Below are 27,166 nucleotides of genomic sequence, written 5' to 3'. Positions count from 1 at the left end.
AGAGTTAGAACAGGTCTTTGATAAATTTTCTCAGTATGATATGAAAATTCTGTTAGGTGATTGTAATGCACGGATTGGCAAAGAAGAGACATTTAAACCCACGATTGGTAAAGAAAGTCTTCATGAATTAAGTAATGATAATGGTATAAGATTGATTACTTTTGCAACCTCAAAGAATTTAATTGTGAAAAGTACCACTTTTAAACATAAAGATATCCATAAATATACCTGGTCTTCTCCAGATGGTAAAACTCATAATCAGATAGATCATATTCTCATTGATAAGAGAAGGCATACTAGTATAATTGACGTTCGTACACATAGAGGTGCTGACTGTGCCAGTGACCATTATTTAGTAATTGCTAAATTAAGAGAAAGACTCTCAGTGATAAATCATAAGCAACAAAATCTAAAAATTCCAAAATTTGATACAGGAAAGTTTACTGATGAAAGAATTAAGAAAGATTACCAAATTAAACTGTCAAATAGATTTGATGTTTTGCAGGATTTAAATGATGATGAAAATATAAATGAAACAGACGTAAATAAGAATTGGGAGCACATACGTAATGCAATAGAATCAGCAGCTAAAGAAAGTATAGGATACCATAAACCGAGAAAAAGTAAGCCATGGTTTGATAATGAATGTCATAATCTAATAGAAATAAGAAATCAGGCTAGACTTAGGTGGTTAAATAACTCTGGTGATACAAATCTAAACAATTATAATAGAATAAAGCGAGAAGTTAACCGCACGTTTAGAAGTAAAAAAAGAGATTACTTGAAAAGTAAAATTAACGAAATTGAAACAAACAGCAAAAATAAAAATATCAGAGATTTATATAAAGGTGTAAATGAGTTTAGAAAGGGGTTGCAACCTAAAGTAAACTTGATAAAAGATAAAGACGGTGATTTTCTAGCTGACCCAAGCGATATTCTAAATAGATGGAAGAACTACTTTAATGACCTTTTAAATGTCCATGTAGGAGATAAATCAGAAGTAAATGAAGTCCACACAGCAGAACCTTTAGTTCCAGAACCTAACTTGACTGAAGTTAAAGGTGCTATTAAAAGGCTAAAGAATAACAAAGCACCTGGCATTGATTTAATACCAGCTGAGTTAATTAAATATGGTGGAAATTCATTAATATGTCAAATTCATAAATTAATTTGTTTAATATGGAATAAAGAAGAAATCCCTCAACAGTGGAAAGAATCCATAATTGTTCCTGTGTTTAAAAAAGGTGATAAAATGAACTGCAATAATTACCGTGGAATTTCTCTACTCTCAACAACATACAAAATATTGTCTAACATTCTTTTAACAAGACTAACACCATATGCTAATGAAATTATAGGTGATTATCAATGTGGATTTAAACGTAACAGATCAACTACAGATCAAATTTTTCACATCAGACAGACACTTGAAAAAAAGTGGGAATATAATCAAAATGTCCATCAGCTATTCATTGATTTCAAAAAAGCATATGATTCGGTCAAAAGAGATAAATTATATAATATATTAGTAGAGTTTGGAATACCTAAGAAGCTTGTTAGTATGATAAAAATATGCACCAGTGAAACAGAAAGTATAATTCGTGTGGGTATTAATATGTCTGACAAATTTACAATTCATGATGGGTTAAAACAAGGAGATGCATTATCTCCATTGCTCTTTAATTTTGCCTTAGAATATGCTGTTAGGAAGGTACAAGAAACTAAAGAAGGACTAAAATTAAATGGTGTGACTCAGTTGTTAGCATATGCAGATGATGTAGACTTACTGGGGGATGATGTGAATACAATTAAGAATAATGCTAAAATATTTTTCAAAACTGCTACAGAGATAGGTTTGGAAGTTAACAAAGAGAAAACTAAATATATGTTTACAGGCCGAAACCAAGTGTTAGGTAATAATCAAAATCTAATTATTGATAACAACTCGTTTGAACCAGTTTCCAAATTCAAATACTTAGGAGTAATATTAACAAATGAAAATTATATTAAAGAGGAAATAAAAAGTAGGCTTAATTCAGGAAATGCATGTTACTTCTCTCTTCATAAACTTTTGTCTTCTCGTTTAATATCTAAGAAACTAAAAGTTAAAATATACAAAACCGTAATTTTGCCTGTAGTATTATATGGATGTGAAACTTGGTCCCTTACATTGAAAGAGGAACATAAATTGAGAGTATTTGAAAATAAGATCCTTAGGAAAATCTTTGGACCTAAAAGGGATGAGGAAACAGGCGAGTGGAGAAGGTTACATAATTTAGAACTACATAATTTGTATTCATGTCCAGATATTATTAGAATAATTAAATCAAGAAGACTTAGGTGGGCAGGCCATGTGGCACGAATGGGAGAGGAAAGAGGAGTTTACAGGATTCTTGTTGGGAAACCTGATGGTAAGAGACCTGTAGGAAGGCCAAGACGAAGATGGAGGGACAACGTTGAGATGGACCTAAGGGAAATCGGTAGGGATGGAAAAGAGTATATAGATCTTGCTCAAGATAGGGAAAGATGGAAGGCCTGTGTTGCTGCAGCCATGAACCTTCGGGTTTAAGAAGGCTAGAGAGTTAGTTAGTTAGTTAGTTAAATACGATTGACAATTTGATCATTGAGCATACAATAAACTAACCATTTATGTTCATATTTGTTATGCGATTCTGCTCTACCGATTGCAGTGATTAAATCTCAACCCTGTGATTTGTTTAGTCACCGTTGCCAGATCCACGTAGCACGGAACCTTGATGCAAATTGTTCCTGTATAGCACCTACGCCGTGCATGCAAAGATGATTTCGTAATGAAGTTTAAGAGTCACGCAGGCGTATGTACGCGGCAACACCCTACATGTAATGCAATTTCGTCCCACGAGAAATAATCAAGGTAAAGGCGAAATTACAGTGATCGTTCACAAGGTGGCGTCCAGTTCGCCGTGGCATTGACAGCCCGATATAGAGATTAACCGTTCAAGTTGCTGTCAAAACGGCTCACAGGTCCACCCAGACTGGTACCAAATATGTTGGTTGAATTCGATACCACTACATCACCACCTCCAACGCACGTGTCGGGGTCTGGAGCCGGACAAGCCTCATATATGCAATATTAATTCTGGCCTACGGTTTAAGGTGAACTTCCATATTTCGCAAAGTTATTAGCTACCGACAATAGAAGGTATCTTGTCTTTTGATTGTCGGAGTTGCTTTGCAAATGTCGGTTTTCGGTAGCGTCTCGAGTTACAAGCACCTGCCTTATTCTCATATCGAAATAAGTTATAAAAATGAATAAAATAAAAATACATACATATTAAAAGCAAGAAAATAGGATTTGATGTGTGGTATTGGAAACACGCGGACACCTTCCATACATAATTAGCAAAATCACGTCCGAATAAGTTGCATATCAAAATAATGTTGATTTGGACTACATTGTATACACTCGACTAGTCTCGTCTCCCAGACAACTTTACACGTCAAATGTATATATAGTCTTGTCCTCTTCTACATTTTAAAGGATACCATACCATCCCTAAAACAACAAATGACAAGAGAAGCTGAAAAAGCATCAATCGATGTTCTCTGCGAACAACTTCCCCACAATTCATTGTGCGAAATCACGATACGCCGCCATATTTCGAACGAACAGATCAAATCCTTAATTTAAAACATGCCCGGTAAGCATGGTCTTTGCCAAAGTGATTCAAGGTACGATTATCTTCATTATAGAGGAATGTGTGCGTATAAACTTTGGCAAATTTCTCGCTGCAAGAAAGCTTTCCATTCGCGAATCTACCCGACTTCATTCTGCTTTTTTCCATAGTGTACTGCATGATGACGTCAATTGAATATCATCCATTCCACTGGGCAACACTGCGGCAGTAACATTCTGTTACAATACTCCACTACGCAGTTTAAAATGTACCAAAACATTTCCCACGGCCGGCTACGACATACGTTGCAGCAAAGATATGTCGACACTCTCAGTTGTATCATCGAACTGTTGTTACGTGAACTATAAATTCCTGTCCAGATGGTTTACTTCGCTCGGTGGTTATATATGCAATGGAAACTACGTAATCATTACGTACGAATCGAAAAATAACCGTCGTTCACCAAGGCGGATACATATTGGTGCGTCAATAGAATGTAGTGAACGGGCATTGATTGACAAAAATGTCAAATAGATGGATGTCGTATAACTTCGGAAATTCCGGATAGTAGTGTGCGTAAATATTAGCATGAAAATAATCAATCAGTGTTTTCTTTCATAATTCTGTTATATCGGGTTTTTAAGGAAGTAAATTATACTAATTATCTTTAAAAAAGGTTCAACTGTTATGTTGGAGTTTTTCTTTAAGGAACGTAAATGTAATGACCAACTATAGGCATCCTTGACCTAAAAGAGGCCCACACATTATTTTTATTTATTTATTTACTTCTTCTTTTGGATGGCGAAGTTAAGGCACAAGCCTTTTCTTACACTTAACCATCTCTACTTCACATTTTACAAATTTAGTTGAAATATCTAACAGTTTGCGAAATATAAAATATCAAAATACCAAAGAAGATAAAAAAAAACACAAAAAGAAAGAAGAAAAAACAAAAAAATAAAAAAGGACAAATCACAAATTCAAGAAACCATTTTTCTGTTATTGAATCATTGCTTTCTTTGTTGTATATGTAGGTGAAGCTATGTAATAATTACAAAAATTCCATCATTAATAAAGAAAACAAGAACCAATTATTTACCGTTACTTGCACGAATGTCATACACTTTTTTTATTATTCACTAGCCGTTGCGGAGTGGTTAACTCATCGCACTACGACGCCAGGGGTTCGGAATTCCAAACCCGCCCTGGGCATTGGTGTTCTCTGCAATTGTCCCTTCCTCAGCTTAAGACTGTATATCATGGAAAGGCCTTTTCCGAATTCGCCTTCCTTCTGCCGATAGAGCGCGCACAGCGTTTACACCACCAGATGTTTTGTACAGGCCCGCTTTGCGAGGCCCTCAAGAACACGCCTCCTCCGGTACACGGGCAGTTAGTGATTGACAGGTCGTAAAACCCTTGGCATTTCTTTCCTCAGACATGTCCTAGGTTTTGCTGTTCGGGTCTTCACTGCCAAAAGCTGATCTTACCATTTCGTGTCAAAATTCCAGACGATAATATAGAGTCCTGCAGCAACAATATGTGGCTTGTAACATACGCAATTGTGGAAGCTTCTCTTCAACGAATAAGGAGTCCCAGTAGTCTATTTGACCTCCGGGGCGAGGTAGTTATGACAGCGCGCTACGACAGCGCGCTACGACAGCAGGGGTCCCGGGTTCGAATCCCGAGTAAGACATGGATGTTTATGTTCTGAATGTGAATGTTAAAAAATATGGAACTGAGTAAATACTGATATATGAGAATAGCAGAGAAAATATGACATCGGACTGCCACGTAGTAAACCCAGGTTTCGATTCTGAGTGTGAATGATTTCAAGCGGAAAATTTTCCAACATTATCCTTGCGTAAAACCGACTCTGTGAATGTATTTGATCTATTTTTATAAAACTTTCACTGATACGCAATATATGCGCTAAAAAAAAAAAAAAAACTAACTCTCTAGCCTTCTTAAACCCGAAGGTTCATGGCTGCAGCAACACAGGCCTTCCATCTGTTCCTATCTTGAGCAAGTTCTATATACTCTTTTCCATCCCTACCGATTTCCTTTAGGTCCATCTCAACGTTGTCCCTCCATCTTCGTCTTGGCCTTCCTACAGGTCTCTTACCATCTGGTTTCCCAACAAGAATTCTGTAAACTCCTCTTTCCTCTCCCATTCGTGCCACATGGCCTGCCCACCTAAGTCTTCTTGATTTAATTATTCTAATAATATCTGGACATGAATACAAATTATGTAGTTCTAAATTATGTAACCTTCTCCACTCACCTGTCTCCTCATCCCTTTTAGGTCCAAAGATTTTCCTAAGGATTTTATTTTCAAATACTCTCAATTTATGTTCCTCTTTCAATGTAAGGGACCAAGTTTCACACCCATATAATACTACAGGCAAAATTACTGTTTTGTATATTTTAACTTTTAGTTTCTTAGATATTAAACGAGAAGACAAAAGTTTATGAAGAGAGAAGTAACATGCATTTCCTGAATTAAGCCTACTTTTTATTTCCTCTTTAATATCATTTTCATTTGTTAATATTACTCCTAAGTATTTGAATTTGGAAACTGGTTCAAACGAGTTGTTATCAATAATTAGATTTTGATTATTACCTAACACTTGGTTTCGGCCTGTAAGCATATATTTAGTTTTCTCTTTGTTAACTTCCAAACCTATCTCTTTAGCAGTTTTGAAAAATATTTTAGCATTATTCTTAATTGTATTCACATCATCCCCCAGTAAGTCTACATCATCTGCATATGCTAACAACTGAGTCACACCATTTAATTTTAGTCCTTCTTTAGTTTCTTTTACCTTCCTTACAGCATATTCTAAGGCAAAATTAAAGAGCAATGGAGATAATGCATCTCCTTGTTTTAACCCATCATGAATTGTAAATTTGTCAGACATATTATTACCCACACGAATTTTACTTTCTGTTTCACTGGTGCATATTTTTATCATACTAACAAGCTTCTTAGGTATTCCAAACTCTACTAATATATTATATAATTTATCTCTTTTGACCGAATCATATGCTTTTTTGAAATCAATGAATAGCTGATGGACATTTTGATTATATTCCCACTTTTTTTCAAGTGTCTGTCTGATGTGAAAAATTTGATCTGTAGTTGATCTGTTACGTTTAAATCCACATTGATAATCACCTATAATTTCATTAGCATATGGGGTTAGTCTTGTTAAAATAATGTTAGACAATATTTTGTATGTTGTTGAGAGTAGAGAAATTCCACGGTAATTATTGCAGTTCATTTTATCACCTTTTTTAAACACAGGAACAATTATGGATTCTTTCCACTGTTGAGGGATTTCTTCTTTATTCCATATTAAACAAATTAATTTATGAATTTGACATATTAATTTAATCAAACTTGCATATTTTAATTAATATTAGGTCTAAAGCAAAATATGGCCATTTAATACCATGTGGTCCAAAAAGATATTAATTGAGAAAATGGTCAACTTTTTCTATTTATATAGCCTATATTTTTGTTGTTGTAACCCCTATGCAAGAGTAGTATTTTCCTTTATATGACTTCGTTTAAAAATTGCGGCCCTGTTTGACTTATGATTTGCGGTATTTTTAGCCTTTGTAGACAGTTGCGGTAATTATGATAACTCATCTAAGAAAAATGATAGCTTGGGTAAAAAACATTGTTTTCAGTACATTTCAAGCTACATTGTATGTTTCGTGTATTTTTTCAACATATTGATTTTGACCAAAATTCAAAGTTTAGGATATTTTTATTAGGGAAGTTATGTAATATCAGAGTATTTCGGCTGAATTACTGTTCTTGATTCTCTTTTTCAAAATTTTGAGCCCAGATGTCTCCGATCGGGGAGCTAAAAAAATTTATATTTACAGCGTAAAGATTACTCTATGACAGGTACCTGTGAAACAAAAAAATCCAGATTGATATTTCATGGATGACAAACCTACAACAGGGGAGGGATTGGTCGAAAACAGGCATTTTACATTATTATTTACAAAGAAATGTTTGCTTTTTAATAATCATCTAATTAGAGTTATTGTGTTTATTAATTACATCCTCCGAATGGCGTAATAAGTCCGTTAGTAGTATTACGAATTAAATTTTCCTTTTTCTTTATCCCATTAGTTATGAAGAACTTCATCCCGGCTCGACAAATGTCACAAGGTCTTCAAACTAAAAAATAGACTGCTTTATGCCAAATTTAAGTCAGATTACGTGTCAGTAAGCAGTTTTTTACCTGTCTAGACCCCTACTTCAACTGCGACATTTGTCCGAACGGGAAGTTTACCGATTCTGGCCTATGTTAACTTATTCTTTATAGAATTACAACAAAATTGGTTGCTTTGTTATTTTATTGTAATTTTGAAAAATCCAATTATGTTTAAAAAGATGTTTTGTTACTATAATTAACTACTTGTATTTGAAAGAAATTGGTAAAGTTACCAACCTGCATTATGCAATGTGTTTTGAAGGCATATTGGTGGGTGGGTGGTGGTGGCTCTTTACATATTCACAGTTTCGGTTATTTATAGAGGCGATGCAAATCGTCTCTATGCTCCCACGTAGTTATATAGTAGAGTCCCTTGTACTTAGATGCACCCCATGCAGTGAGAGAGCCTACTTTCCTCACCCTCTCCTCCGGGAATCGAACGGCAGTCAAGCTCTCCTATCGATGGTCTTTATCCTCCCAAAACTAATTTCCGAAATAAATTATGACCGATTTTGAATCAGGTGCAACACAAGCAACAATGGAGATATTGAATTGGTTGAATCGGTAGAGAAAACCCGATTTGCAGGTTGTAAACTTATATTGGCTCCCGAGCGTTCGTGTATATAAATACAACCCCCACCCCCACCCCCCAAATTTTTATAATTCTCGGAATTGAATTAATAATGGAGGTTAGTATATTGAATCTTTAACCCGAAATTCATTATAAAATTTTAAAATGAATTCTTAATGATTTATTGATTTGGTGTTTTAAGTCCACTTTATGAACAGTAAGGCTAATCGGGATTGGGCCAGGCATGGAACCCGGGATCCCTTGATTACAAGGCGACGACGCTACCACTGCGCCATCGAGGGTGCTCAATTTTTAATGGGGATGTAATTCAAATTATTAATATTACGAAAGCCTCCCCGCTATTTATTCCATCCTGTTTAATGATTACGAAGGGTTGTTGTTTCAATTTAGCATAAGGATTCGAACAGGTGTACCAGCCAGATTAAATCGGCGTTATCTTCCAACGTTTTGAGCACGTACATAGCAACATCATCTCATCCCTGAAGATGAGAGCAATGTATACGATGGAAGCTAACGCCGATTGACGTCGCCAGGAAAGCTACAACTCTTATGTAGAAGGGTGGAAATACAAACGAGTTGGATGAGATAATTGAGGAAATTAATGAATGATAAGTCTGATGAGATAGAGGCCAAAAAAAAAATATGTACATAAGAAGATAAAGTGCTTACTGGCAAGAGCTAAATAAAATAAGATATTAGATGGAAAATACAAAAATTGATTTAGTAATAATTAGAGGTTATTGTAAACGTAAAACATTGACGAATGAAAAATATGTTTTGATATGTTTAATAAGTTATGATTAGGGTGCGGATTTATAGGCAATTTTTTCTATCTATCAATCAATCAATCATATGTTTTGTCACTGCTGTTTACCTACTAACTATTCATACTGTGCTTCAAAAGCTGCTTACTTTTAGGTATATTTGATATAGAAGCAACAAGCGACACGTGTCTCTTGGTAACTGGCTCTCAGTAATAAACGCAATCAACCATTCAGCTTGTGTTGTCTGTTGCTTGTGTGTCCCTAGGACTGAGTTCTTTTTCATACCATACATCGTGTCGCCCTGGCCTGTTGTTCGCGCATGCACAGTGCATATTTTGCTTTAGACGGCGTGAAATATCCGTGTCGCTTGATTGAACGCAGGTTTGTGTGACATGTTATCCTACAGCTGTGTGAAACGTGACAGGAATTGTTAATTTAAAGGAATGCCATTTCTCATTGTACATTGCATGAAATGAAACTGTGTATTTTCAGAATGTTGAAATTACTAAAGAACAGGGGTTCGAGGCTGAGAGCTTGAGTATAAATTCCTCGTAAGTAGGGGTAGTTAAAGTGTTTGTTTAATCGGGTTGGCCTGTATCTCAGGATACCAAGAATATAATGTTGAAGATTGCCCGCACTGCCCTAAGTGCTAGCCTGGCTACCTTAGTGATATTAGACGAACGTTGATTGGATTGTTCTCTAGACGAACCAGTATCTTTTTATCTTCGTATATTAAAAACAGTAACTACTATATTCAAGGTCTGGTTTTCAAATTTCCTGCAGATCGGAAGTATTCTGGTTGGAAATAAATATTTACAGTCTAACTTATAAACAGTGGGTGGATTTTCTTTACACCTACCATGAGATGGGTTGATGCCCCGACTACTGGAGAGGGATAGAGGAGTTTCTAGGAACGCAAACCCTTTCCGAAAATAAAATGGTCGCTACGCTGCGCCACTGTTATTGTTGTTAGTTTTATGACAGTTTTGCCATTCGCCGGCTTTACTGATCTTCAAATTTAACACGTATTATTTATATATTTTATTCAATTTCTGTTATTTAGCGTCGTTTTTTAGCCAACTTTGGCTAATCGCGATGATGATGAAGGGACGCCACCAAGGTGTAGTATATTATTGTTGTTGTTGTTTTATTTAATGAGTTTTAATTGTTTCATCATTTCACAATTTGTAATATGTAAATAACATAAACCATTGCATAAGAAGAAAGTATCGAAAGACACGCATAACATGTCGGTGCTATGTAGTGTGGGGGAAAAGGAGGCACTAAACGACAATCCTGCCCAGGGACTGATCTATGGGGCTGGCGTCTTGTTTCAACTCTTAGAACCTCGGAAAATTAATTCGCATGAATATGTGAAATGACGGCGCACAGGTTCACAGTTGACACTTACGATTTATCTTTATGATTGTAATTTCGATTATGATAATCTGTAAATAATGAAGTAGATAAATAACGTTCAGGTATTTTTGAAGTAGTTGAGACCGAGAGTATGAAATACTAATAAAAAAAATGAAACCTGCAGAAATGAGGTAACGGCGAGGAAGAAGAAAGATCATCCGTGTTAGATGTAGTGAAACAGCAATATTTGTTGGTGTTTACCATAAATGTGGAAGTACTGCGCAATTAACATAAAATTTCTTGCCCGATCATCTAGCAGTACCATAGAGGTGTACCATTAAAATTCCTTTGAATTGTTATTACTTTTCAAACAATGTATTTATATTTATTTATTTCGTCTTCTTTTACATGGCAAAGTTAAGGCTGTGGAGCCTTTTCTTCCACTTGACCATGTTTACAAAAAAAATTGAATGTGAAATAATTAAAATATTGAAAGAGAAAGAAAGAAAAAATATAAAATCAAAAGCTGCTTACTTTTAGGGATATTTGATATCGAAGCAACACGCGACAAGCGGCACGTGTCTCTTGGTAACTGGCTCTCAGTAATAAATGCAATCAACCATTCAGCTTGTGTTGTCTGTTGCTTGTGTGTCCCTAGGACTGAGTTCTTTTTCATACCGTCCATCGTGTCGCCCTGGCCTGTTGTTCGCGCATGCACAGTGCATATTTTGCTTTAGACGGCGTGAAATATCCGTGTCGCTTGAGGATTTCACCAATTGAACGCAGGCTTGTGTGAGACGTTGCTGTTGATTGTTCTCTAGAGGTATGTGTCGCTTGTCACTTCGGTCTGCAGCTACATTGAGAAACGTTGCTTGCTGTTGACTGGCTCGTTCCCAAGCGACACGGAACATTCACATTAAGCAACAAGAGCCTATTCAGTTTAAAGCAAAACATGCACGAACAACAAACAGAGTCGACATGATACACGATATTGAGAGAAAGTCCCAGTCCGAGCGACATGCGACACGAGAAGCTTCTTTCAGTCATGAACAAGCTATGAAGATGTAATTGAATTCATTGTCACCCGCCCTCTTAGGGAGAACTTACACCGAAGCGACACGCAACATATGTCGCTTGGGAACGAGCCAATCAGCAGCAACGTTTCACACCGTAGCGGCATGACAGGCCGCTCATGCCTACGCTCGATTGGTGAAATTCTCAAGCGATACGTGTCGCCGGTCACTTGTCGTTCCGGTGTGTGTTTCTCCCTCCATCACGATTAATGTATTCACATAATATCCAAAGTAAAATATTAATGAAACTAGAATTAAAAAATTTGCAAGATGTAGGTTCCATTATTATAACATAACATTACATATAGTATAATTGAATGTGCAGTGAATTATATTTAAAATTTAAATATCTACCTTCAGCATAGATGTCTTACCTCTTTATGAAATATATCGGTGTTCTCTAAATGTGAATGTATTGCCCAAGCGTGTTCTTTGTATAGACACAAATTGTATTTTTAAAATGCGTTGAAGTTAATGTGACTATAATTGAAATTATATTCAGAGATTGAAACGAAATCGAGAGAGCGTTTACATAACTTGGGAAAAGAACAAGATTTACAGTTTGAAAGAGGACCAGACTGACTGTCTGACTTCCTCTCGCTGTACTTTCTGTAGGGCCTCCCAAGGCATGTATCTAGAAATACACCGAACCAAGTGTGTCAGAAATAATAATAATAATATGATGTTTAAGTTAAAATTATATTATTATCACATAAATAGGTAAAAAGATCGAATAACAGCACGTATTCATTATCTAGCTTACCTAAGATCGGCATAATTTGCATAAAAACAAGTGCCCTGGCAAAGAAATTCATTTCAAATTGATGAGGAATTGAATATTTATTGAATAAAAGATAATGTTAGAGATCCGGTTAGCGAAAAGTAAAGTTCCTGATTAATATTTTATGCATATTGTTATAAATAGTAGCGTGCAAGCATAAATCTTTGGTACTGTCCTTCTAAGCCCTCTAATTCCAATCTTTATTCCAATAAGTTCAAAGAGTGGGCCTCCTCGATGGCGCAGTGGTATCGTTGTTGCCTTGTAATCAAGGGGTCCCGGGTTGGATACCCGGTGGATGCAAGTAGTGGTTCGGATATCACTTTAAACTGTAAGTCCAGTCCCGATTAGACTTTCTGTGCAAAAAGTGGACTTAAAAACAACAAATCAATCAATCAGTTCAAAGAAATTTATAACCATCGATTATGTAATAAATGCTACACAAGTATATTTTCATTATTTAATTTTTGCACTTGGTAAGTCTTTCTTGGAGAGGGGTCCGGACCTCTCCCAAAATAAGTCCTTGAGTTTCCATGGAATTAGTAGTAATTATCTCGACTTGTATTCAAGGGGTCTCACGTTCGATCCCCGGTAGAACTACACAGTGGTCTGAATCCCACTTTATCCTGTAGGCCCAGTCCCGATTACCCTATTTGAGCATGTAATTGACTTAAAACAAATTTAATTTTGCTATAATTTATGTAAGATTCAATTGGGACAGTCTCTGTATTAATGTATTTAGTATTTTGGAAAATAGTAATAAGACAAATGAAACACAATGAAAAAAACAGCTGGGTGAAGGAAATCAACTTTGGATTTTCTGAAATGGTCGTAGCACGGTCAAAAGCCGCCCTCAAGGGAAAAGACAATGCCAAGGGTAGAAGAAGAAGTAAGCGAAGCCACGCCCACTATTGTAAAACCTGGTCAGAGTCATCTATCGGCAGACGGCTGAACTTGTAGGATTTGAAAATAACCCCGCCAGCCGATGGCCAGCCCCGCTACGGCTCGAATAAAGCCACTCTCAAAGCTGTTTGAAAATTCATATCAATGTTTGCAATGGCGTATTGTCACAATGGGCCTCTCAATTTGAAAAACAAAAAAATCATTTTACTCAGGAAGGGTGCAAGAAAGCCTTGCACGGTTTAATTTTTACAGTAACTTAGAATCGGGCTCTATACGCCGATCCAAAAACTGAGATATTTAACAGCTAATATCTATTACAATATGGAAGTGATAAAAAAAATCGATAATTACTGTTAAGATTCATCCTTTCTGATCAATTCACCACAAAGCTCATTCAAATGCCTCAAATAGTTTTCGAGTAAAAGTGTTCTGAATGAAGGTCTGTTTTTCCGCTGCCCATGATATGGCCTCTTAATCATAGCATCACTCATCATCCACACCAAAGTGGCAGAATAGCGACGCTACATAATTTGTCGGCGAGTTATCTTCGTAAAGAATTTTTTGACAATAAGAAACTTAGAATTGCTGTTTTGTGCAACTTGTGAGAACTTCGCGACATGAAAATTTCCGGAACCCTACTTTTCCCTAGTGTGTAATCATTCATTGTCAAAAAGTAACATTGCAACTGATCATAAGGGTTCGAAATGTAATGTTTTTATTTTTTGCCACAATGACGAAAGCACAGAAAGAAAACATGCCAAGTGAGTTTCCTGCCTGCTCGGTATCCTATCAAAGTAAGACAACCTCAAAGAATGGAATTTGATAAGGTGGTGCGCAGTGTTGCAACCCTCAAGGACATGTCACTTTACTTGTTCTCTTTCAACGACGGGACAACAACGCGTTAAACACCAAACCGTAGAATCCTTTTCTAAGTTTGGTCTACATTGTACATGAACGTTAGACAGTGGGAGCAAGGGAGGGGAAAGCTCCCCTGGAAAGTAAATGTCAACCTAAAATTATATATTTCACAGGCATAATTAAATTTCAGTTACAGTATTTTACGTTAATTATTGGAAGGTTTATAGGAACATGATAACTTCAAACTAAATTAGTGTTCTTTGAGGGAACATCATTATTATGGGAGGAAATAAGTCTAGTTTGTTATAAATAAGGTACATTTCATTCTCAAATTAGAATACGAGAAATGCTGAACTTCCGCTGTATTTTTAGTTTTTTAAGCACAAAACTAGTTAAATTCGCGCGAAAAAGACCACAATTCGCATTTTATGCCAAATTCGTGTTATTTCGCGATTTCGAATGCATGAAAAATGTGTATGCAGTATGTTACTCCACATACATAAACAATTAGCATTTTATCGAAGATATGGCATCTGCCAAAAATCAAGGTGCCAACTCATTGTTTATATTAATTTCCATATAAACTTTAAAGATCAGAAATGTATTTACGAGAGATTTTTGGGTTCAGGGCATCGACTTGTAAGAAATAAATCTACTGGGCTGTGGTCTCGCAAAGGTTGAGAACCACTGCAACAAGCAGCCAAAATACATCACTAGTTGCTCCGTGACCAGGTTTAGCCGCAAGCCAGAATACAAATGTATTTTACTGAACACAAAACTTGATGTAAAGAGATTTGATGTTAGATTTTCGAAAGGTAGAGCAGTATTTTCTTTTTGCTTCATGTACGTGTTCGTATAACAAATTCAAACAATGAAAATCATATACTATAAGGTTATATTAAAAACCCATACAAAACTACTCTAGTTATGCGAATATGTTTATACTACATAGATTTATTTAATAAGTCTACAGAAATATGAAGTTAACGCTCGGAAAGAACCGACCATTCAAAAAAGCCAACATTTTTAAAACACTGTATATGTCTAGTTACAATTTCATATTGTAAAGTGTATTTTATATTTAGAAATGAGTGTGTATTTAACAGTACGGAGATAAACGAACACCATGGAACAGGAAAAATACTGCCAACTCCTGTATTTTCATTGATTCCACACACTTTTGTGAAAAAAGCCATTTTTTTTTTCGACCACTTCCAACTCTACTTATATGTAACATTATATTGACAAGGGGTTTGGGTGGCAGAGCGGCCCTAGGCTGAACCTCGCCCATTTCATAAAGAAAACTTATTATTATTATCACGCAGAATTCAGTCATGCGCATTGAATAAATTATTGAAACCAGGAGCGTATATTCTTGGCTAGTTAGGCTATCTGCGAAGCCTAGAATAAAATACGGAACTCTATCAGATATTGTAAATAATATGATTCATATCAGTGTGATGAAGATGCTGATTCTGGAGTTGGCAACCTGATTTCTTACGAGTTGGTATTTTTTTTCTATTCATAGCCTATGTTACCCTGCCCCCGTGTCAGGGCAACAGTGTTTCTTTTCTTTATTGAAATATTTATTAATATGTTAATTAATTGGGTAATCAAGTGTATAAACATATATATATGAGTGATTAGTGTAAATCAATTTATTATGTATTTTTAGGTTCGTATTATTCCATGTATAAATACCATGTAGCTCTCTGTTCTTGTTTCGTGTTTCGAACGTTCAAAAGAAAGGCGGGCTTAAAAATTTTGAAAGAAGGGCCGTTGGCAACAGACGCCAACAAAACGTATATAAACTCCCAGATGAGGGTAGGGGAGGTCGGCTGTTGGAACTGAGACTTGGAAGGGAGAGGCTGTTTTTGCTTCGGTTAGCTAGGACCGGAGGACAGGTCTCCCGAAACGGATGCTGTAAGAGATTGGATTGCCGGGCAAGCTAGTGCCTTGGTATCCAGTTTACAGGTAAAAAGGTAGTTTGTACTGGATGTTATTTTGAAGTAATTACGGTGCGCCGGGCAGCCTAGTGCCTTGTCACCGTAGAGGTTGAGAAATGTACACGTCGGGCGACCTAGCGCCTGTTAAGACGTTTCTTGGAGTAACGCGAGTCTACCTTGTGACAAGCGTCCTGATGTAATTCATGAAATGTAAAGCATCCAGGTACAAACAATAGAGATTCCAACATCAAAATTAGAGTTTTGGCCCGATAATTAGAGAAATGAATGTTCGGATACGACTTGTATATACTTCAAATTTTACGTTAATTAAACTATAGAAAATATCCAAAATTTCAGTTTTTTAATTTCAAAGATGCTGGACAAGGTAATTTATCCCCTATAGCAATAAGGTTTCGCAAAGGTTATCCGTTGTCTCTTGTAGTTAATAATATAAGTATGTTGACTTGTAGCAACCCACGTGCATTGTCGTACAAAGAAAGATACCCCTAGACAAATCTGAGCCGAGTACGAAGTGCACCGAACCTCGAGTGCGGAGGTAAAGTGTGGGGACCAGGCTAGTAACACCTAGGACCACGTGACATTGTGAGATAGCTTAGATCTTGGACTCTGTATACGACACAACGTGGTTCTTCCGGGGCCGAAAATCGACCGCATATGTGCATATGAAAGCAACATAATTTAACCACAATAGAAAGGATTATATGTTATTTCTCAAAATAATTTAATATATCCTCTCCCGAAGCTCTATAAATACTATACAATACAATGGTTAACAATAACCTGCATACCCGAATATCTGGAAAATATGGATATTCGGATAGTATCTGAATAATCCGGATATTGAGATATAATCTGTGAATGCGAATCTCCATTTACTTTTTCGAGTTCTCTAAGATATTCTGTTAAGAATGGTTTGTGAACTTAAGAAAATGATTAGCAAATAAAAGTTCGACATAATCCTTGCACGAAACGACCCACATTGAAAAATAAGCAAACAAACGTGATAAATGCCAAACTTAGTAATGCAGAGCTATGTTTTAATAATAAAAAAAATATATAAATATTTAAAGAATGAACTGAGAATCAGTAAACGGATAAACTAACAGAATGGATGACGCGTTGTTGAATCCGTACGAAAGAAATACGAACATAGTGAAGAAAAAGATGCTATAAAATGGATAAACTATCTGGATAATACACACATCTGGATATTTATGATACCCGGATATTTGATACCGGATAGAAAATTATCCGATATTCCAATAAAATTGTATCCGGTTCTATACGGCGGATGGCGAAAAGTCGACGTCTCTTCAAGTACCCTTATACAGTCAGATTGAACGTGTTTTTCGTATTTTGACATCTGACACTTTCACTGAACCGAATTTTGATAAATTTTCAATTCGGTGTCTCGAGGGTGAGGACCACATTAACCCTGGAGGACTTTTGGTACAGGTCATTACTCAAACACGGCTTGGCAACACTGCCATGTACGCATAATGTGTAATGTACCCCACTGCACGCCTAGCTGCCTTCTGTTTTTTATCGGCAAACTAACCAGGATGTGTGACGAACGTTCGGGATTGCAAAAATATCTCCTGTCACTGTTCCCTTAATGATAATATATTGCAAGTGGTTTAAATTCTTGTTCTGCTAGCCTAAACCGCCGTAGGTGACATGTGTCAACGCCGGAGCCAATCACAGCCCGCGAAAAATGCACGCTTTCAAATCCTTAATGTACGACGTCCCACATATAGCGAAAATACCTGTGTGGTAATCGGGAATAACATTCATTTATTTCAATTACTTGAAACTTCACATACAGTAAGTACTACGACCATGAAAGTAACAGCAACAAAATTAGGTCTGAGCCGATTCATTTCCACAGATACCGATACTTGAAAATTGTAACAAAAATTGTTTAAAATATTGACTAATACCAGTGAGTGCGAATTCCACTGCAATTATAAGCAGCAATATACCAGACTTTAGCTGTATATATATATATATATATATAAATATTAAAAAAATCAGAATATTAAAATACCTGTAATGGAATCGCAAAACACACACTTCTCGCGTAATATTAGTGCAAAATCAAGGAAAACTTCGAATTTTGCTTAACTTCCGTTATAATTTGACTCCGTGAAAATGTCGCGCAGCATTTTTTTTTGCGGAACATGTGAAAGGCCAAAACGCTGCGAAAGTATCTGTAAATAAAATCCATCTGATGGAACAGAAAAAAAGTCATACATTGTCAACGACTGTACTTTTATTTAGCGTCGCCGTTATGTCACTTTTGGTTAATCGCGATGAGTGCTCATTTGATGAAACTGACGAAGTCGGGATTTGAACCCAGGAACTGACAGGAAACTGTGCTCGGGCAAAAATGTCAATATTTGGATCGAGGCTATTGTTTAAGTGGAAAGCTTGTATCAAAGAGAAAGTTGCCTTCGACTGAGACTGTCGAAATAGTTTTGTTCAAAATGACGATAGTACAGGAAGACGTACAATAATTGCCTGTATTTGCATCTTTCACAGCAAATTAGTATTAAGATGTACTTAAATATGTATTATTCACAAATTTGGATCATCATAAATATTGACTACATACACGTGTCCCACAGTGGCGTCTCCTCGCCCTGAACTTAAGGCGTTGGCAAAGAAGGAATGTTAACCCCTCCCCCTCTCATTTCTGTGAACCAATATTACAAATTTTCTACGTAGCTTTTTTGTATAAATTTGTAAATATTTAGAAAAACATTAAAATATTAATATATTTGAACGGTAAGGAGAAGCAAGGACTGTTTAAACAAGAAAATTAATGTTCAATACTTCGCCATACAATTAATTTTTAAAGCACGAGTTTGCAACCAGAAGGGTTGGTTGAACTCCCATCATCCCTACAAAAGACACCGTGGACATAAGAATGACCCGTTCATTGAAAAATGGCTAAAATGCACATTTCCGGTTTTTCCCCTTACCCTTTTCATGAAAGCAGAAAATTCGTGTAACCTCTTTGGATTGATTGATTTGTTGTTTTAAGTCCACTTTATGCACAGAAAGGCTAATCGGGACTGGACCTACAGTTTAAAGTGGAATCCGAACCACTATGTGCCTCCACCGGGTATCGAACCCGGGACCCCTTGGTTACAAGGCGGCGATGCTACCACTGCGCCATCCGGCAGGCCCCGTAATCTCTTTGGAGAATGAGAGAAAAACGTAGACAGTGATTTAAGATCACAAAAGAACATCTTAAGCTCTTTTTTACATTCTAACGATTGTTGCAGCACCAAAGTTCATGACATGAACATAACAATGCATAAAAAAAGCTTTCGGATACTTTTCCAAAACTTTGCTTTGAAGGCCATTCAAATGACCACTCATTACAGAGGATCCATCGTATGTCTGGCAATTCATTTATCTCCACACTTATATTTATCCATTATTTCAGTCACGTGACTAAAAAGAGCTCCTTCAGTTTTATCGGCGCTCATGTCATGAAATCCAAGAAAACCTTTCAATGACTTTTTTCTGTGAGGTCGAAAAAAAAGTAACACGGTTGACACCTGAGATCGATTGCTAATGTCTGATGTTTCATCGACCATGATAGCCACAAAGTCTGTGTTTTGAATTTCATTGTAGATTTCATCTCTCAGAACATCCGAAACAGAATTTATTAAATCATTTTGAATGCCTGCCGAAGTACCGCGAAAAACTAGAATTTAATAAATGTTCTTTTAATGAGGGATCAAACTCGGCACTTGCAGTAAGGAATTCCATGTAATTGCCCTTATTTAGAGATGCTGCATTTTCATCATGGCATGGAATGGCAGTTCTTGCTTTGCTAAATAGCAGACGGCGTTAATCAACCTCTTTAATATTTCCCTGTTCTCTTTTACTTTTTCATTGTGTAGCTCTATTTCAGCTTTTCGTTGAGTATCCAAAAGTACGTAAATTCTAGTAGGGATGGCAAGAAAACTAGTACATTTAAAGAAACTATAAAGATGCCATTCAGACTGTGTTTTCTCACTGCAGTATTGAGATGATTCAAATCCGCATACCCTTGATAATTCCCAACACCTTTTTTAGTCGAGAATATTAAACATGTCAAACAGTAAAATTTATTCACCACATCACACCCGCAAATTTCATAGAGTTCTTTTCGAAAATGGCTCTCAAGACCTTTTCCAACAACATCTTTTTCTTTAACACATGTTGACATCGTGAGATTCGGACATGGTCGACCATTGTCAATCACTTGTTTCTTCTCTGAATACGAAAGCGATCAAAATGAATTATTTATATACTTTTGCACATCACTTTCACTATTCTCCATCTTAAAATAAACACATCACTTCACACAACACGTTTAAAAAATAATGCACAACAATCACGAGCAAAACAACGCTGAACGCGGGTTGAATGAAAGCCAAACCGTTGGGAACAAATACAACGCCTTGAGAAGGTAACCATGCTGGTGGGTGGCAGGGTGCGCATGCGCGGTCATCCTATGTTTTGTCACTGGTAAGACGTTGTATTTTCTCTCCAACGTCCTGGCAGTGCCTGCCTGACAACAACTGCGCGCTGCGCCGCGTTCGAAAACTACCTGGCGCTCGAAACTGACAATTAAAGAAAAACGCTCAAAATCGTAATTTATAAAAGTACAGATACTTTCTTCTTTATTTCATTTTCCTTTGGCCGTTGACACACGACTTACACACCCAGAGAAATCGCCACTGGTGTCCCACAAGTAATAGTGAAGGGTAGTTAGTTTAAGAGAAATTACACCAAATGCGAGAGGGATTATCAGTTTCAAATAGATATGATTAAGTAAAAACATCTGTATTCCTGACATACTGTGTGTTTATATATTTTCACATTAAAAAGTAAAGCAGACGTGGATAATATCGAACTAGGATGGAATGAACATAAATCATGGTAAGTATATTATCCAAATATTTTCATTCTTTTCCACAAAGACAAATACCATATTTGAAAATTCAACCAACCCCCTTGGCAAAAATTAGCATCCACAAGGGCGAATTCAAAGCATCATTCCCCTTCAAATACAATTTGCATCTAATATGTGATAATTCAAGCTATATCCTTGCGATAACAATAGAAATAATTGCCTTACTTAATGCATGTTTATCAAAAGTTTATAATTTTAATATTTAAAAAAAATACAATTTAGTATAATTGGATTCAGATTTATTTTTGCAAAACAAATTCCCTTACTTTTCAAACTTTCCACACCACTCTATAATAATTTAACATATTAATAAATGTTCTATATCTTGAACTTTCCTTGTTAATCAAACGAAACATTGGAACAAAAAGTGGAGGGGAAAAGTGACATGTGTTCTTAATTTGCAATTCTGGTAAAGAAAAATTAATCCTGACTTTTCCTCCTTTGGGGAAGGCTTTTCAAGAATTTCGAGGTCAGTGAGAACTCTGTATAACTTGCAGATAGAAAGTTAAGATTTTACAATGATCCGATATTACAGTTGAACAATTATTACTTTCTCACCTTAAATTTACTTCTAATGTTGATAACTTTTAGACATATAGCTCGACACTGTTTTCAGTTTACGGAATAAGATAAGTATTACGAAATACATTTTTCGCACACACATTGAACATTAAATCTCGCTTCCGTAAACCACCATTTTTCTGTGCAAGATTTCATAACATACAGTAGTTTCTTCAATGGTGTTTGTTACAAATAAAGAACATCTTGTTACGAAAGTTTGTGAAAAGGTTACTGTGAGGAGTTTTGTAGAAGCACGTATTGTTGGCATTTCGCATTATTTTCACTAATTCTTGCTCACATGTAGCCACTTACAAAATGGCAGTTTCCTTTGTCGGCCAGAAATAATAATATAATTTAAATTACGGGCAAGAATAAAATACCATTATTGGATGTAATTTCAATGGAGATGTACTTCTTCCGCCCATAGGCTAATCAGGACTGGGCCTAATGTCATGCGATCCCGAACTACAGAAGAATCCAACCCGGATCTTTCTTAATTGATTGAGTTGGTGTTTGAAGTCCACTTTATGCACAGTAAGGCTAATCGGGACTGGACCTACAGTTAAAAGTGGGATCCGAATCACTATGAGCCTGATTACAAGGCGACGACGCTACCACTGCGCCATCTGGGAGGCCCCACCGGATCTTTCTTGTACGAGGCAATACAATAACCATGATTTTCTTTCTTTGAAATGCTCATCTATATGATTTCGGAAGAAAAAACTCCTTTCATCAACCTTCCCTTGAGCGCTGACATGAGGGTTTTCTTTAAGAGAGCAACAAAAAAAAATTTTTAAAAAAAATGATAAAAACACACTCAGTTTTGTATAGTCCAAAAGGCCAATAAAATCCACGCATGTTCGTTGTATTTCTCTTCGTTTCTTTTTACGTCGCGTATTTACCTCAGCCATGGACGTCCAGAAGTGGAGGGGGGGGGGCAAGGAGTCCACCTAAAAATTATATATTTCACACATAATTTCATTTCAGCCACAGTAATTTATGTTAATTATTATAAATAGGTTGAAAGAAGATGATAGTGTTTCTTGAGGGGGCATCACCATTATGGGGGAAAAATACTTCCTTCCCCCACCCGGGACAAAAATACCTTGCTTGCCCCTTCTTGGAAAAAAAAATCCGGTAACGGTTCCGACTGTTTAATGATTTTTTCCAACTCTCCTAACAGGAAGGCTAATTATCGTAGAATTTTGGCATTCATTGTCACACAATATTTGAACCTTCCTTAAAGGAATGAGCACTGCTTGGATTTCGAACAAAAGTTATTTATGCTGGACGAAAAACTTAACTTACGCAAGCATGTGTGCTCCCCGTGGACAAGGCATTCTCAGTTCATCAGTAGCACAAAGCACTTACAGATCGGATCTTAATTTAATGAGAGAACTAAAGCTGTACCACCTAAACGAAGTGGACAACCAGTGTCAAGAAAACACGCAGTAAGTAATCGCTAAATCTCTGCAGTATGTGTTAACAGACGTAAATCGAAATCGAACCATGTAAAAAAAAACTGCATACGTAGCATGATAAAATCGCAAGGTACGAATGTAGAATACAGAGAATATCTCCAATTTCGGTATACTTACTAACTAATTTTGGCCTTCTAATCACGAATCTGTTGTTAAAATGTGGGGTCACGTGTAGAAATTTTACATTATGCACGGGTAAGGCCCTCGAACCATGCAAGGGTAGCCCCACCAACCATTCACGGATAGCCCCACAAACCATTTCCGGTAAGGTTAGGTTAGGTAAGGTTAGGCAAGCTTAGTTAAAATTTTGTTCGTAGAACAATGCGATACAGCTTTTATAAAATATCTCAATTTACATCAGCTTTTTTAACGATTTCCAGACGTGACCTCCGCATTCTGACAACAGATTCGTGATTAGAAGGCCAAATTTAGTTAGTATACCAAATATTAACGAAATTTGAGACATTCTCTATATTCTACATTCGCTCCAATCGCAATAAAACAAAAGGAACTTTGGCCACAGAGGTAGCTAATAGCGACAAGAAAATAATGTAACAGGCGACAGGACATATACAACAAGAGTTCGAACCTATGTTCTGTGGCAGCGCGTTACATGAACCGGTACGTAAATTATATTCTTCTTTGGGTCATAATTGAAATGACAAGTGAAACCCGTAACACTAGGAAACGTTTTGAGCATCAAGAAAATGTGGACATTAACATTGCCGCATTCGTAGACACGTCAGCCATGCTGAAAGCAACAGAATGGGAACGGGGCTAACGTATGCTCGCGCACGGCATATTTATTCTTCTCCGTACGCGATCATTTGCAAATCAACATTCTGCTGGGAGTGGCTGTTCGGTTTTCTTCGAGCATCGTCGGATATCTTCGTAAAATCACTCACTTCACCTCTAGCGCCGTGCCGACACGAATCACGCCAAGAAGCAGACTGACTAAAACCTGTCGGGACGCAAGATGGCGACAGGGTAAAGATTGGAATGCAGACCTGGGGGGTAATTTGACCTAGCCCCGCCACAAGCGGAGAGGCAAAAGGGGGGCGCGGCACTCTCAACAGAACAGCGCAGCGGTTGAAAAGTCACTGCACATGTTTCGAAAAATCACTGCGTACTTACCCCCCCTCCAGCCTCATCGTAGGCAAAGTTATGTTTGTAAATTTTAACTCAAGGAAAGAGGGTCATTCTTGTCCGAACTACGCATAATGACTGCGTATGAGTTGTCAAGTTATTGCAACTGTAACGCCTACGTATTCAAATGTAACATCAACACAATGATTTCACGCAAGTTGTGAAATGTAATAAACTTGACAATCATGTGACTACGCTAGATCCCTGCTTCGTCCGGGGTATTTGCAAATAAAACTCGCTATGAATGTACAACGAAGCGAGCTGACACTTCACCTCACCTCTATAATAAGAGAACAATGCGTGTACACACAAGCCCCCCCCCCCAAATGTCTTATCGCTGACGTCACACGAAAGCTACTTCTTCGGCAGCGTCAAGTGACACAACTTTATCAAAATATCGCAAGGTTGAGGGAGGCGGGAGGGGGGGATTGTTGTCATACACACAGGTGCACCGAACCACGTGACAGTTTCGGCATTGCAACAAATGTACATCCCATTAAAAAAACAAGGTCACAACAAATTTGATCATACCACAGTTTTCCTTAATCGCTCTTTCACACAGATCACATGAGTATCATTGAAAAAAAAAGTTTTCAATATCGCCGTCACTGACACGCCGATACAGTTGATAAGTTAATTTGACCAACACTTCTATAACTGGAAAATAACACTTCTGCACTGTTTAACACTTGTACTTGGTACTCACCTTCGTCTAGAAGTCGTTCTACATGTATGAAAACATTCGGAAACGCTGCGAGTTGTTTCTTGTCCTTCAACAATTGCGCTAAATAGTCCGCTATACTCTGCGTCGTGCTGTTACTGTTCTCACTCATTTTATAAGTATATATATAAAAAAAATAGTTTATTTTCTTTTATCACCCCGTCACGATGTATACCTGAGTCTAGTGCAGTCTGAGCCCGAAACTAAAAACTTTCAAACCTCACACTTCACAAACTGGCACTCCACTGCCAGGATTGTGGGCAACATGCAAGTCGCATGCGCAACAAGTGGACGAGTCCATTCGCGCAGGCGCGGGGGTGTACGACAGCAGCGCCGATTCCTTATAGGGACAGAAGTAGCCAAAGCATGTAAACAGAACTTGAGCGCAGAGGGCGCGATTTTTCGTTTCGGGCCGCGTACGTTTTCGGGAAAATATGCTCCTAATGCGTTTTTTGTTTTAGCCGGCGCGAGCGTCAAGACGATTTAGCTGTTTGCTTTTTGAGATCGTCAGTCTCACATATGATCGTGACACGGATGCTAACCAACTTCCTACGTCACCTTGAGCGAGATCGGAACACCAATGCCATCTGGCTTTCTCGTTCTGACCAACTCCCTAATGACGTCATTCGGTACACCTTCCGAAATCTGCTCTAAGAAAGTCAGGAGCTAAACGTGTTATTTCCCGCAAGAAAAATGAAAATCCCAACTTTGATTTATTGGTATGGATGCGTCAACATAGAGGCTATTTGACCACCGTTACGATTATACGTGCAGGTCTTCTGTTGGTGCACACTGTAAAAACAAATATGATGTTATCGGGACTCGAACCCACTCCCTTGCATTCGATATTGTTTGTTAATGTAGCTTCCGATTAACAGACACTGGAAACGTTAAACAAACGTTTGTTTTAAACTTGTAACAGCCGTCTCGAAGACCGAGCATATTATATTAGATTTGAAATGTAGATTAGCGATTCCTCATCGTTGCGATTAGCCAAAAGTGGCACACTAAATAACAAAAATCAAATCAAATATTAAATAAAAACAAACATTGCAAAGATTTATATAAACATCCAGAGACAGGCCCGTAGCCAGGATTTTATTTCGGGGGGGGGGGGGCTCATCCCTTGTCAGCAGATGCGTCGCCAGAAATATTTGTAGAGGGAGTCAGGCCATTGATAAAACTTGATTAGTAGAAATAATAATGCCAATAATAATTAATACCACGGTAATAATAGTCATTTTACAATTATAATTATTATAAGTTATTAAAAATAATCCAATTTTAATCCAAATTTATTATTGTTTTTATTATTATAATTATATAAATGGAGGGACTGCTACTCGATCCACCGTATGAGTGACATTAATAGTGTACTGAAATTCAGTTATTAACTTTTACGCATTCCGTTCAAAAAAAGACTTTAAACGTTAGAGGCAAATTTTACTCATAAAGTTTATGTTGTGTGACATTCTTTGGATTAATTGTTGAAAATATAAGCTGGTTGTTCTATTATACACTAAACTCTTTTCGATCTAATGTTTAATCTTTCTAAGGAAGTAAAATCAATTACCACTATACACTATTTAAATTAGATCTTTGTAGGATTTCGGGGGTGGTTGAAGTCTCCTTAGCCCTCTCTCTGGCTACGTGCCTGTCGAGAGAGAAATCAACATACAGTTCCAGTGTTGAGGGGTCTCTCCTCGAAAGGTTCCGGGTTGAAATTTGAAATACCGACCTGGGCATTGTGATTGTGATTTCATCCTCATTCATACTCAATGTTGCCATAGGTTATCTTTATAAATTAACTACCCTCACACTCAAACTCCCTTCCTCTACAGAAGACTCGTGATGTTGATATCGTCCTTCATGATGGTCGCCCTCTCATCGTTGCCATTGACAAAAATATGCAAAATACCTGCGTAGCAGAACGACTAGCGTTCTCACCTGTGGTGAGAGTGGTTCTGGGTGTGTTGACCGAACAAAAGCGAAGATAATCGGGAAGTTACTTGTAAAGAAGTGACGGACTCACCTTTGATTGAGTTGCACAGTAAGGCTAATTGGGACTGGACCTACAGTTTAAAGTGGGATCCGAACCAC

The 27,166-nt window shown here is 37.1% G+C and overlaps 1 protein-coding gene across 8 annotated transcripts in view; it reads right to left on the bottom strand.

Annotated features, from left to right (window-relative positions):
• Nucleotides 1-25,332, bottom strand: part of how (protein held out wings) — a 170,472-nt gene extending 145,140 nt beyond the window's left edge. For 5 of the 8 annotated variants that reach the window (XM_083134461.1, XM_083134460.1, XM_083134466.1 and 2 more), the window contains exon 1: nt 25,052-25,332. In XM_083134461.1, coding sequence (XP_082990587.1) covers nt 25,052-25,178 — 127 coding nt within the window. In that variant the 5' untranslated portion in view covers nt 25,179-25,332. The remainder of the gene's footprint in view (nt 1-25,051) is intronic. The other 3 variants (XM_083134464.1, XM_083134463.1, XM_083134465.1) reach the window with 1 other exon arrangement.
• Nucleotides 25,333-27,166: the final 1,834 nt, after the last annotated feature.

The sequence above is a fragment of the Lepisma saccharinum genome, chromosome 13 (assembly GCF_977018435.1).
Source record: "Lepisma saccharinum chromosome 13, izLepSacc3.1, whole genome shotgun sequence".
Classification (NCBI taxonomy): Eukaryota; Metazoa; Arthropoda; class Insecta; order Zygentoma; family Lepismatidae; genus Lepisma; species Lepisma saccharinum.
This window is presented reverse-complemented; position numbering and strand designations above follow the sequence as displayed.